Source organism: Triplophysa dalaica, chromosome 11 (genome assembly GCF_015846415.1).
Source record: "Triplophysa dalaica isolate WHDGS20190420 chromosome 11, ASM1584641v1, whole genome shotgun sequence".
Taxonomy (NCBI): Eukaryota; Metazoa; Chordata; class Actinopteri; order Cypriniformes; family Nemacheilidae; genus Triplophysa; species Triplophysa dalaica.
The window spans coordinates 10,682,946-10,695,891 of record NC_079552.1 but is presented as its reverse complement, the minus strand read 5'-3'; the positions used below and the strand labels follow the sequence as shown (position 1 = coordinate 10,695,891).

Sequence of the window (12,946 nt, the reverse complement as noted above, 5' to 3'; positions counted from 1 at the left end):
ATTTGTGTATTTTTACACGAAAAATCAATATATAACGCAGGAATACTGTAAACATATTACATTGTTTCAGACAGCAAACAATGTATTAATCGGTCGCATCTTTTCTCGAAACAACGTACAAACACTGAGGTCTCAACGACAAACAAATCAGTTAATGTTCTTATGAAGTAAGTGATTTTAAATCATAGCAGTCACTTGAAATGTCTTTCACGTATTTCTTTTTTACATTTAGGGTCACAATCGTTTCGATAAAGAACAAATCTATCGAATTACGCAATCGTTTAACTTTTCTCGATAGATTACTTTTGCCTGAGTACGTCAACATTGTGGTGACGCACGTCTCATAAACCTCTATATCATCTGCCTTGCTTTAGACTAGATCGCCGTACGGACAATTCAGACAGTCAATGAAGTGAAGATTTGTGAAATTCAGAGCATCCCGTTATCCGTACCGTGACGAACCCGGAAGCGGTGTAAAGCTGTTCCGACCGGGAGTACAAGCTACGTGTAATATCTAATCGAAAATGGCTGATAGGAAACCCAATAACAACCCCAATAGCAGCGCAAATCTGCTATTTTCAGACGCCCCGGAGTTTAACTTCAGCCTGCCTTTCATTCCTGTCAGTCAGGCCACTGGTCCTGCGGTTTTATCGGGAGGTGAGATTATAAATCTGTTTCAGTGGCTACTGCTGTTAGCCTGTCTCTGGTTCCAGAGATCTTTGTTTTTAAGCAGCTGTATTATACTCATCTTATTACTTTATTGTGAAATAATGTGAACGTAGATACAGTCGTGTTATCAATGTACGTTGTTCGACATGACAAACTGATAGTAACTGATTATTTGATAGCAACTCAAAAGAGAGAGAGGGACATTCTAATGGTTTTCATTTCAATTACCATTTAATTGGTTCCTAACACATTACCAGTAGAGACCCAAATAAGACCAGTATAGTTTACGTTAAAACAAGTACAATTCCCATTATAACTATTATTCTGTGCCGTTTTAAAGATGATGTCAGCGAAGTTGGAGAAGAAGACAGTTTCCTCGGTCAGACGTCATCTGCTGCTCTTCAGCCATCCACGTTCAATTACTTCTCTAGCCACACCGCCAGCAGTGACCCGTTTGCCTCCATCGGGCAACACCCATGCCCGCCTCCAGCGCCCACTGCCGTCCCGTCAACAACAGGGCCGTCTCCTGCGTCCGTTTCTGCTAGTTTGCCTATAAACCCACCTATATCTCACATGAACCCCGCTCAACAGTACGGCAGTGTTATTAGTCAAACCTCTATGGGCACATACACCCCCCCACATAGCACACCAACTCCTCCACCTCCACAGAGCACCCAGCTGCCCTACAATCCATACCGTCACACCCCTGCCAGTAGCAAAGCAAATCCCTACATCATGGCTCCTGAATTACAGCAGCAGACCCCTTGCCACACACCCCAGAATCTAAACCCCTACTCTCAGGCAACACATGCTCCTTCATTTCAGACTCCACCAACAGCGTTCTCGAAGGTTTGTTGTCTTTTTCCTCTCTTATGTGTTGGTTTCGCTGGAAATGTGTTTATATCTGATGTTGTAATGCTGTTTTCCAGGCTCCCCCAACACAGCTTCCACCTCCCCCTGCAGCTAACAGCTTAGCTGGACCTGTTGTCCCTGCCAACGCTATGATGCCATATACATATAATGTTTATGAACCTGTTCAACCTCACTGGTTTTACTGCAAACAAGTGGAATCGAAAATGGTCTGGCTTCCATTTAGTATTCTGGATTCCATTAAGCTGGAAGATACTTTCAACTCAGGTAAAGTTGGAAAGATTTTTAAAGACGATAACTGGAATAATTGTTTTTTGGTGCTGTCAATATTTTCATATTATAGTTTTTTTGGCTTTGATATATAAAACCTGTGGTTCACTTTAGGATACCTATGGGACTTCAGTCATTATAACCTAATTTGTTTACGAAGAACTGTGTAAATGTGTTTTTTATGTATGCTAACAATGACTGACATCCATTGTGTAATGTATTTCTTCAGTTCAACCAGATCCAGAGAATGTGATCTTGTGTACGGATGGAGGCCGATATGATGTGCAGCTTTACGATCGCACACGGACATCAGTGTACTGGGAGGAAGAGCCCACAGAGGTCCGTCGGTGTACTTGGTTCTATAAAGGAGACGCAGACAGTCGCTTCGTCCCCTATTCGGAAGAATTTAGTGACAAGCTGGAGGTTTGTGTTCTTCTACCACAATTCATCCACAACCACAAAATTGTATGTTGTGTCTTTTTTACACCGTTTTTCAGCTAAGCTTGATTGATCAAGTCATTATGGTTATTTATTAATTGGATAATAGATATTGATTTATTTGATTTGATACAGAAGTTCGGGTGTATTTTTGTTGCATTTAACAGGCAGAATATAAGAAAGCTGTTACTACTAATCAGTGGCATCGCAGACTGGAATTCCCATCTGGAGAAACCATCGTAATGCACAATCCGAAGGTACGACATCTTCAAATGAAGAGTTTGGTTTCAAAATGAGGACTCCATCATTAAACTTTTTCAAAAATCATGTTTTTTCTTATTGTGCATTCCAATTAATATCAATCAAACTGCAGTTGGCTTGTTTTGATTTAAGCCGCAATAACTCAAAAATACAGCTAACTAACACAATAAATTATAACATAATAAAAAACAAGATTTTTGAACAATTTAACAGAGTTCTCTGATTTTGGAAAAACTCTTCAAATGCTTTCAAGAAACCTATGGACTTAATGATGCTGCATGTGAATGGTACACACTTTGTTCCTTCTTGCCTAAATCGGATTGGTTCCTTCTCAGGTGATTGTTCAGTTTCAGCCTTCAGCGATGCCTGACGAGTGGGGTACAACACAAGACGGTCAGACTCGACCTCGAGTGGTCAAGAGGGGTGTGGACGATGATCACGATGAAGTTCCTGATGGTAAGAATTTAGACCTCGTACATCATTTGAATGATCTGTGGCTGTTTTATTTGAACATCTATTAATACAGCTATTTGTCATTTGCACGTTTTCTTTTGGGAGTGCTTACCGTGGCTAAAGAATATTGTCCTTTTCCTCCCTAGGGGAGATGCCTCCGGTGGATCATCTGGTGTTTATGGTGCATGGCATCGGGCCTGTCTGTGATCTGAGGTTTAGGAGCATAGTGGAGTGTGGTACGTTACTCAAGCTAATAAACGCACAACTTAAAGGTTCAGTGTATGAAGTTGAGTGGCATCTAGCGGTGAGATGGCAAATTGGAAACAGGGCTCAACCAATTCCCCCTCCCTTTTCGAAGCACTACGGTGGCTGACACAGGACTAGGGTGTTGTCACCTTTTCTCTTAACATATTAAACATATTTACGTAACATATTTACGAAACATATTTACGAAACGCGCTCTGTAGAGCAGTTTGTCCATTTAGGGCTACTGTAGAAACAACATGGGGAATTCCATGTAAGGGAAATCGCGGTGTATGTAGATAGAAATTGCTCATTCTTAGGTAATAAAAACATTACACTTCATGATGTTAGGTCTTTATACACCTCTGAAGACACAGTTATGTGTATTATGTTGCATTTGTGAAAATAGATCCTCCAAAAAATTAAATGCCTTAAAATATAAAAACGCTAATGCAGACAAAGCTTTCATTTGGAGCCGTTTTCTTTCTGTTAATAAAGCTTGGACACAATGTATATTGCTAATGAAATTGCTTGTTTGCGTTCACAGTGGATGACTTCCGCAGCGTGTCTTTGAGGTTGTTGCAGAGTCATTTTAAGCGGGCACGAGATGATCATGCCATTAGCCGTGTGGAGTTTCTGCCCGTGCACTGGCACACTGCTCTGCATGGTGACGCTACAGGAGTTGACAGGTAACATTCATAACACACAGACTCATTCCAGTGTTGGTGTCAATACGGTACAATACTTCACAAAAATGATAACACCTTGTTTTAAAAATGGTTAAATTCTTTCATTTAGGCGAATAAAGAAGATTACCCTGCCCAGCACCGGTCGCCTACGTCACTTCACTAACGAAACGCTATTAGATGTGCTCTTCTATAACAGCCCTACCTACTGCCAGACTATTATGGACACGGTGGCTTTTGAGATCAACCGCCTCCATGCACTATTCATGCAGAGAAACCCAGACTTTAAAGGGAAGGTGTCTTTGGGCGGACACAGTTTAGGTGAGAATCCTGTCTTTTTGTGTATTGTACTTTAGCACTGATAGATTAATACATGATTAAGATGTTTTAATTGATAACCGTCTAATCCATAGGCTCTTTGATACTTTTTGATTTGCTGTCAAATCAGAAGATTGGTTCATCTTTATCAGGTCCAATAACCAATGGGAACGCTCAGCCTAATGAGAAGCAGGTATCAGAACTTTGAGATGCTTCACATAACATGAACTACTAGGTTAAAAATGTAACCTGTTCTGACTGGGATCGTTAGATATTGACGTAAAAACATGTTTGTTTTTAATTGTCAGGTGAATCCTGTCATACAGATTAATGAAGTGACTCCTGTAGCAGCTGTTGAAGAGGAAGAAGAAGAAGAGATTGGTGACCTGTCATCTGTTTTGGAGACGTTGGGCTTGTCTGAATACCTGAGCATCTTTGAAAACGAAAAGATTGATGTTGAGTCTCTAGTAAGAGCATTTTTTTTTAATTTGCTTTATTTTACTTTCATTATAAAAGCATCCCAGCACTCTTATTTCTCCATTCGTCTTTGCAGCTCATGTGCACGATCGATGATCTGAAGGAAATGGGTATTCCTCTGGGACCGCGTAAAAAACTGGCCAAGTTTGTCAAGGAGAAGTCGGCCAAACAGGCAAATATTCCGTTCGCTTTATATTGCAGATGGTAGTAAGGCTTTTTATCCTCCAGTGTTTTTAAAGCATGTTTGTTACTCATCAGGCGCAACGGCAGGCTGCGAAGGAGAAAACTGTAGCGAAAGAAGAACCTAAAGAGACACCAGCTCCCCTTCAAACAGAGCCCACACCAGATCCTGCCAATAGCAAACTGCCAGTGGGAAGACGCATGTCCTCCATCCATGTCAATTACAATTATTTTGAAATAGGCACTGGACAGGTGAGTGTCACGTCAAACCCCATTTTACATTTTGTGTTGAGACTAATTGTTTGAATCTTGTCGAGTCCGGATGGGATGCAGTAGAATATATGGTTGTGCTCTGTGATGTTGAATAATATAATGTTCTCCTTAAGGTGTCGGTGATGTATCATGCTTTGGACTTTGAACCAGTGAGTTTCTTTGCTCTTGGCTCTCCCATCGGAATGTTTCTTACAGTACGTGGCGTGGAGAAAATCGAGGAATCCTACCAACTTCCAACCTGCAAAGGGTTCTTCAACATTTATCATCCAGTATGTGGTGTTTTAAGTTATCCACTGCTTTTGATCTGTTTACCAAAGATCGAATCTTGCAAGTTAAGAAAGAATAATAAATAATTTAGGCAATTTTTTAATACAGAGTATTTAGCTAAATATCGTCATGCATAGAAAGTTATTAATGTATGCTTTTTGATGCTATTCTAAGTTGGATCCAGTTGCGTACAGGATCGAGCCCATGATCTTACCAGACATTGAACTGGACCCAGTTCTGATCCCTCATCATAAAGGGAGAAAGAGACTTCATCTCGGTATGTATTTGAGAATATTGGTGTGTTTTATGCATGTGTCGCAGTGTCGGATGCACTAAACTAAGACCCTTTAAACTAAAGCATTAATGTGAATGAAATCCATAGTAATTTAAAACTGAGATGCAAGTATTCTTCTAAGAGACACTTTTTTTTTTTTTAGTTTCGTGGCTCAGATTTTTTAAGAATGCATGTCTTGTGTCCAGAATTGAAGGAGAGTTTGTCCAGGATGGGCTCTGACCTTAAGCATGGCTTCATCAGCTCCTTGAGGTCCGCTTGGCAGACACTGAATGAATTCGCTCGTGCGCACACATCTTCCACTCAGCTGCATGAGCAACTCGCCATGGTGGCCAGTCAAATCAAAGCCGAGGAGGAGAAAGAAGGGGAAGGTGAGTCTGAAGATTGAGCAATATCCACAATGCACATCCTATTTCAGTTTCATTCTCACTGTGCACACTACACATTAAACTATTAAACTAAGTCAAGATCTGAACTGAGATGATTGTTTGTTGTAGCATTTAAGATCATCGAGAGTCTTGAGCCTCTAAAGGAAGACGAGCCACAAGTCAAAGTGGGCCTGCTGAACGGAGGAAACCGCATTGACTACGTCCTGCAGGAGAAACCCATCGAGAGCTTCAACGAATACCTGTTTGCACTCCAGAGTCACCTGTGTTACTGGTATGTGGAATAAAGCTGATTTCCATAAGAATACTGTTAAAATTATACTGGTAACCTTCTTTTCTTAAACCCAGAATCTTTTTCTTTGTTTAGGGAATCTGAAGATACAGCTCTGCTCATTCTCAAGGAGATTTATAAGACCATGAACATACACCCTGATCAGCCGGTGAATTGATGACATAATGGATCATTAAATCAAAGTCATCAGAACTCATATTACTTTGGAAAATCTACATTTTAAACAGTTATGAAGGGGACTGTCCTGACAATTAAACTTTTCGTACTTTTGCTTTATTGGTTTCCTTTTCTCATAGTCTGTTGTAAAATACACTTGTATTATTCCATATGTCTTAAATTAAGAAATGAGAGTCAAATGGTGGATTTCAATGCCACCTCAACGGTTTGAAATGACATTTTTATAGTTTAAATTATAGAGCTGCAAAAGTTTGAGTGCACATGTGAACGGAATAAAATGTGAATCAACCTATTTACAGAAACTTTACGATTTAGTGTATGGAGTAGAAAACTATATATTACTTTTCATTTATAAAAATGTCATAATAAACTTGTTTATTTAGATGTTTTGATCGATTCAGTAGTCTTATAAGATCATAGTTATGTCACCTGCTTGTTTGACATTTAACAGGATACATTTTGTGCACATAGTAGAATCTTTGTATCCATTGCGGAGGATCAACTATGGTTCATCATGTGAAGTGTGCTTGAATTTTTCCGATCCATCATGAAGACAATCATGTATGTACATTTATAATGCAGAATGTTTGGATAAAGAGTACAACGTCCAAAATAGCTGATTGTGTTCATTTTATTTGTTAAAAATATTAGGATTAAACAACTGCAACATCCTGGTCAGTTTGGGGCTCTACAGCTGATAGCCACAGTTGTTTGTGTTTATCTACCAATGTTAACAGAACCTAACAGTATCCTCATTGGACTCTAAAGAGGCACATTCAGTCAGAAAAACGTGTTCTTTTGGGTTGCAAAGTGTTTTTCTTAAAATATTCAATCTCTGTATGCTGCAGATTTAAACATTCCAGAGGCTAAAGTATCTGTTGTTGAGTGCCTGCACTAATAACCCCTGAATCATATTGAATGAATACTATGGTACCAAGCAGCAAAAAAAAAAGAGACATGCAGAAAGATTTTTATCAGGCTCATGCCATCTCAAACTGCACAAAGGTTTTGGGAAAAAATAAACAAAAAAGGGTATGTACTGTTCCAACAGAGACACTTGCAAACAATCTGTATTCCTGAAGTTTGTAAGTTCAACCACATTCATCTGTGAATGATTGTCCCTTTAAACATCTTAAGCATTTGCATTAGATCCCTTTTTCACATGTCTTCTTACATTGTACCTGTAATATCAAATGTAATGTATGGCTTTATCAATTAATTGTAGTAAAAAGTGTAACTTTTATAATATTTTCTCTATGTTGCATCTATGATTAAAAAAACAACTCTGCCTTTTTAATCATTTTCAGCACTTTGTTTCCTAAAGAACATTATTTACATACACAATCAATGCAGAAGAACACCTAAACTGGCTTTAAACCAAAGTACATAAAAAGATGTAAACGGTTTACACAGTACCAATCAGTTTGCCGCAGTCCATTTGCCGCAGTCTTCTTTGGTGTTATAGGGTCATCTGTAATCCACAGATTTACCTCAGTCCAAAGAACAAAGCACAACCAAAATGTGGAAATGTGACTTTTTCTGCATCGTAGTTATCAAGCAAAACAAATTGTGCTCCTTGACTCATTCTGCTGGTCTGCTCTGAGTTTTATAAGCCTGCTTGCGAAGGTGATTCTCGATCTCCTCCCTAAACACGAGCATGCCCAGATGAGAGTGTGACGCCTCATTCATGGCTTTGGATTGGATGCACATGCGGTACTGTTCTGGGGTCAGCTCATCAGCACATAGCTTTTCATGCCAAAGGTGGAAAAGGCCGGACACAGGAGTGCGTATCACAATCAGCTCACTCCGTAGGTACTTCCTGTATAAGTGGACGTCTTCTACGCCCCATCCTTTCACTTCTAGATCAAACCCTCCTAGAATAAAGATATTTTCTTAATATAAAACCCTGGAGCACAGACAATTTAAATAAATAACATCATTGTCTGTCAGTATGAACAATAATACATTAGTACAGTGTATATTTTTATATAAATTGGTTGCCTTTAATCATTATTATTCCTCACCCTTCATGTATGTCAATGGGAATTTCAATATCTAACCAATAAAATGTATCATAAAGTGATTGTCAACTTTGGCAACACAGTATTTAATCATTTAAAAAGTAGAATATTTTCCTTTTCATAAAAAGGCAAATTTGGACATCCAAGGTTTTGGAAGGACGGCAATGATATATCACTTTCAACGTAAAACCTTGATAGCAATCTTTAACTTACCAATGCTTAGAAAGTCTGAGCGATATTGACACGTCATACCAAATCCAAAATCCCTCCAGAATCCAGCATCTTTTTTATGAATCTATAAAGAACAAGCAGTTGTATTATTTCCCATGTCCCTAAAGACTTGAATGAATCATAAAAACCTGACCTTACATACCAGCTGATGTTCAATGGGCGGCGGCAACTCAAGATTTCCATAAACTATCGCTGGATTATATAAACTGAACACCACCGGATAGAAAACTCTCTTTCCTTTAATGACGAAAACAAAAATGAAATTTACTAAGACAAGTCATGCATCATCAAGTAACAGTAGAACACATAAACAGTATTTACCAGAAGTATAAACAAATTAACAATATAGACATAAAATGTTTTTGACGCAACAGACCTGGAGCTGTATTGAGACGACAGGTACTAAGAAATTCCAGTGTGAAGTAAATGTCAACATCACAGAAAAACATCAAGACATCACCGCTCTTCTCCCACGCGTGAGCTCCGATGTCTAGACCACGCCCACGGGAAAACTCCTCATCCACAGGGATCAAAGTGTAGTTACTGAAGTTTTCCTCACTGAAATAGATTTAAAGGGAGAGTTCACTCAAAATTTAAATTCTGTCATGAATTACTCGGTCTACTCACTATTCTTATTTTAAATGAACTATCCCTTTAATCGCAATGAACACCAGAGTTTGCCAGAAAATTGTGCAATATACAGTTGGGCTCAAGTTTACACAACCCTTGCAGAATCTGGAAAAAGCTGAAACTTGAAAAAAACGATTTTTTAGGAATTTTATTTTTTATTTTTAGTCCTGCCCTGAGAAAGTTATTTCACAAAAAGAATAAAGAATTTCTATAAATAGCCCAGGGAAAAGTTCTTAAAACTGTCATTGTTTTTTTTAGGTAACAGTATATGTTTAGTCATTGTTGTTTAAGGGTAAAAAAAAACTTCATTTTGAAAAATCCTCTTTTTCCCCCAAAAAGTTTCAGCTTTATCCAGATTCTACAGGGGGTGTGTAAACTTTTGAGCAAAACTGTATATACAAAGCTAGGTATAGCCAGGATTTTGTTTAATACATCTATGACAAGGTTGGAATGAGGTTGAGTAATTGAGAATTTTACTTTCAGAGAATGATTAATTTAAAGCCACATTATATAATAAGTTAACAGCATTTTGCTTATCAAACCTGGACATTTTCCGTAAAGATTCCTTCACCTCCTGCAATCCCTCTCGCCCGAAGTACACCACTGTGAGATGTACCCGTCTGTCCTGCTGTATACAAACTTCCCTGCAGACAGAAAACAGAACTTGAGTGCCAAACAACATACCACATACAAATAACTTTTCACTTCTTAAATTGTACAAACCAAAACAATCCAAAAAATATGTGTTGCACACAAATGGAGAACTGTACTGAAAGTGTCCTTGTAAAACAGTCTGGCTATGCTGCCGTCTATACATAGAAGTTAAACTACGGGTTGTGCTGCATGCATGAGAACAAAGAAACATAGACATTCCAAGGCAGAATCCCAAAACATTGCCAGCACGCTCTGAAAACTTTACCCTGCATACTTTCTGATTTACCAGAGTGACCTTCTCACCTGAAGTTGAGCAAGAACTGAACAAAAGCCTCAGTCCGGCCTGACAGCGGCACTATGATGTTAATAACAGTGCTGGCGATATCTACAGCTGTGCTTCTCACTTTCATCAGGGGCCCAAACGGACGGAAAAGGGTGACGTGACGGTACTCGTGAGAATTCTCTTTAGCGAAGTAGAGCTCATACAGAGTGCCTTTGTCCCTCTCTGTTCTGTAGAGACCTGCCAAGAATAGCAAGTACACAAGAGAGCAGCTGGAGTCAATGTGCAAAGTTTACACCATCTTTTCTATCCTCACCTCATATACAAACCAGAAGTGTTGAGCGCACACAACGTTGACATTGCGCCACGTTCGTGTCAATGACCTATAGTGCACAAAGTAAAGGATGCAACTAACCCTCAAAAAAATGGCTTTCGGTGAATGTATGCCTGTGCATGGGGATGTTTTCCCCCTGGCCGTCTTCTTCCTCCGGGTTATTAATAATATCCAACCCCGCCTCTATCACCTCCACCAGCTCGTCCCGGCGGTCCTTCCGCACAGGCTTCTCCTCCGGATGACGCGTCAGGCCCATCTCAAGTTGGTAGACCTTAGTAGTCGTGAAGCCCTCAAAGGGTACGAGGGCATACTCGCTCGGCAACCTGGCACCCGTGTTCACCTCCGCCTTGTCGATCTGTGAATGCAGGTACTCCAAGAGGTCACCAGGCTCTTGGTCTCTGCCATCAATGAGACTCTGTGCCCCCACGCTCTCCTTTTTTTCTAGAAGCACTCTCAGTTTGTCGCTCATCTCTTGAAGTTCTTGCTTCAGCTGTGAAATTTGCCTTTTAAGGCTGGAAGCTCGACTGTGGTGGCGCTCTTCCTGCTCCTGCAAAAGGGCCTGGTAATATTCCTTTCCATAAGGCTCTCCTCCCAGGCCAGGCAGTACCGGACTCACATCCGCAGGTGGGGTGCACTCCAGCAGGTAGGCAAAAAGCAGCAATACCAAGAGCAGGAATATTCCTAGGAGTAGCCAGCGCGCCCGCCCCTGCAGAGGAAGCCCTCGTCTGGGCATATCTGAGAGGCAGGGGTGCTTTTAATGGCCACACATTTGCAATCCCAACCTGTCGAGGTGTAACTTTTAGGAGGGATGAGATCTTTCACACAAGTGATGCGCAAACTGAGAGAGCAGGAGCGTCACATTTCTCTTCTGATCGGGTTCTTCATACGTTACAATATTTCAGGTTGCTCAGATTTCTCAGGAACGCCAAAATAAAGTTGACAACCTGCCATCATATCTGCATGATGGTCTTCCTTTCAAAAGATCAAATCATATTAAATAACGTTAGTCAATAAGTTAACAGTAACGTTACATACATTTATTTTAAGTCATATTTGACCAATATGATAATGTGCAAATATGTCGACAGTTTTAAGAGAAACAGACAATTGCATTCATTTAGATTAGTTACTGTCTGTTTGTTGGTAAATAAAAACGAGAGCTTTTAAACTGAACGAGACCCACATTTTGCTGTAAAGACAACGTCAAACTGTTCTTGCAAATTGTTAGCAAGATAAAACATGACGGTTCAGGATTATTTAGCGGAATAAATCACACGCAACAATGTGTAACACTTACCTTGACAGTTGTGATAAGGTGTGGCTTTATTAAGTGTTTTTTTATGCGACCGTTACATAGTGTGCCGAGCATAACAAACGTGTGAACCGAGCGCCACGGGGCAATGAAAGAGGAAGCACAATACAAACACATGTTATGACCAATTCAACCGTGGAACTTCAAAATAAAAGCATTCAGCCACAAGGGATTTTGATGCAAAGGATTATGGGAACTGAAAATCCTCTGTCTAGATTTAACCGAGATTATTTTAGTTTACTCAAATTAAAATTTTGACAACGTTTCTGTTCATTGAAATCAAACAAAATACTGGCCTTAAATTATTGGAAAATCTGAACTAATCGAAAAATTGTAATGTTGTCAAACGCATAACAATTATAATAATAAACAAAACCTAAAATACAAAATTAATTTATCTTAAATATCAACATTAAAAATGAACAAATAAATTATTAAACGACAAAAGCATTTAACAGAATTGCTAAAATCTCAAAATAAAAGCTCATTTAAAATATTAATAAAAATAGAACTAGAATAGAATATATTCACAGCAAAAATATGGTCCCAACTTAAATGGAATACGTTTGATGATTGAACATAAAAATAATTCAATTAAGTAAATTGGACAAAAAGCAAGAATCCTGTTTTTAGAAATATTTATGGCTCATTTACAGAAAATATGAACTATTGCCTTTAATAAATGATATGGTGCAATATCGTGATATTGTATACAGAAAAAGACATCAGTGTTTTCTTTATCAGTTTTCAAAATGGTGAATTTAAACTGTTATGAAAGCCACTTTAGCTATTGTAATAAAATACTTATTATGAAAGGTGGAGGGGAGGGTAGCGTGCTGGGCTATTAAAACAAAAAAATACAAGTAGTTTAAAAACTACCTAACTAGTTTACTCAGTGTGTAAAGTACCTCAATGAAAAATGTAAACTAGTA

General features: G+C 39.1%; 2 protein-coding genes across 2 annotated transcripts; one reads left to right on the top strand and one right to left on the bottom strand.

Moving 5' to 3' along the window:
- Positions 1–27: 27 nt before the first annotated feature.
- On the top strand, positions 28–6,844 carry sec23ip (SEC23 interacting protein). Its single transcript, XM_056759995.1, has 19 exons — positions 28–167; positions 375–657; positions 1,010–1,518; positions 1,599–1,806; positions 2,039–2,232; positions 2,415–2,504; positions 2,844–2,964; positions 3,108–3,197; positions 3,752–3,893; positions 4,003–4,211; positions 4,304–4,401; positions 4,517–4,675; positions 4,762–4,857; positions 4,944–5,117; positions 5,252–5,407; positions 5,580–5,682; positions 5,886–6,068; positions 6,195–6,357; positions 6,451–6,844. Exons 2-19 carry the CDS (start codon positions 525–527, stop codon positions 6,530–6,532), a joined length of 2,910 nt encoding a protein of 969 aa, XP_056615973.1. The 5' UTR covers positions 28–167; positions 375–524; the 3' UTR covers positions 6,533–6,844.
- A 323-nt stretch (positions 6,845–7,167) lies between these two features.
- Positions 7,168–12,129, bottom strand: csgalnact2 (chondroitin sulfate N-acetylgalactosaminyltransferase 2). Its single transcript, XM_056759997.1, has 8 exons — positions 12,000–12,129; positions 10,784–11,674; positions 10,392–10,608; positions 9,977–10,078; positions 9,181–9,362; positions 8,947–9,041; positions 8,787–8,868; positions 7,168–8,426 (listed from the first exon to the last, which is right to left on the bottom strand). The coding sequence occupies exons 2-8, from the start codon at positions 11,433–11,435 to the stop codon at positions 8,134–8,136; spliced, it is 1,623 nt and encodes a 540-aa protein (XP_056615975.1). The 5' UTR covers positions 11,436–11,674; positions 12,000–12,129; the 3' UTR covers positions 7,168–8,133.
- Between the last annotated feature and the right edge of the window lie 817 nt (positions 12,130–12,946).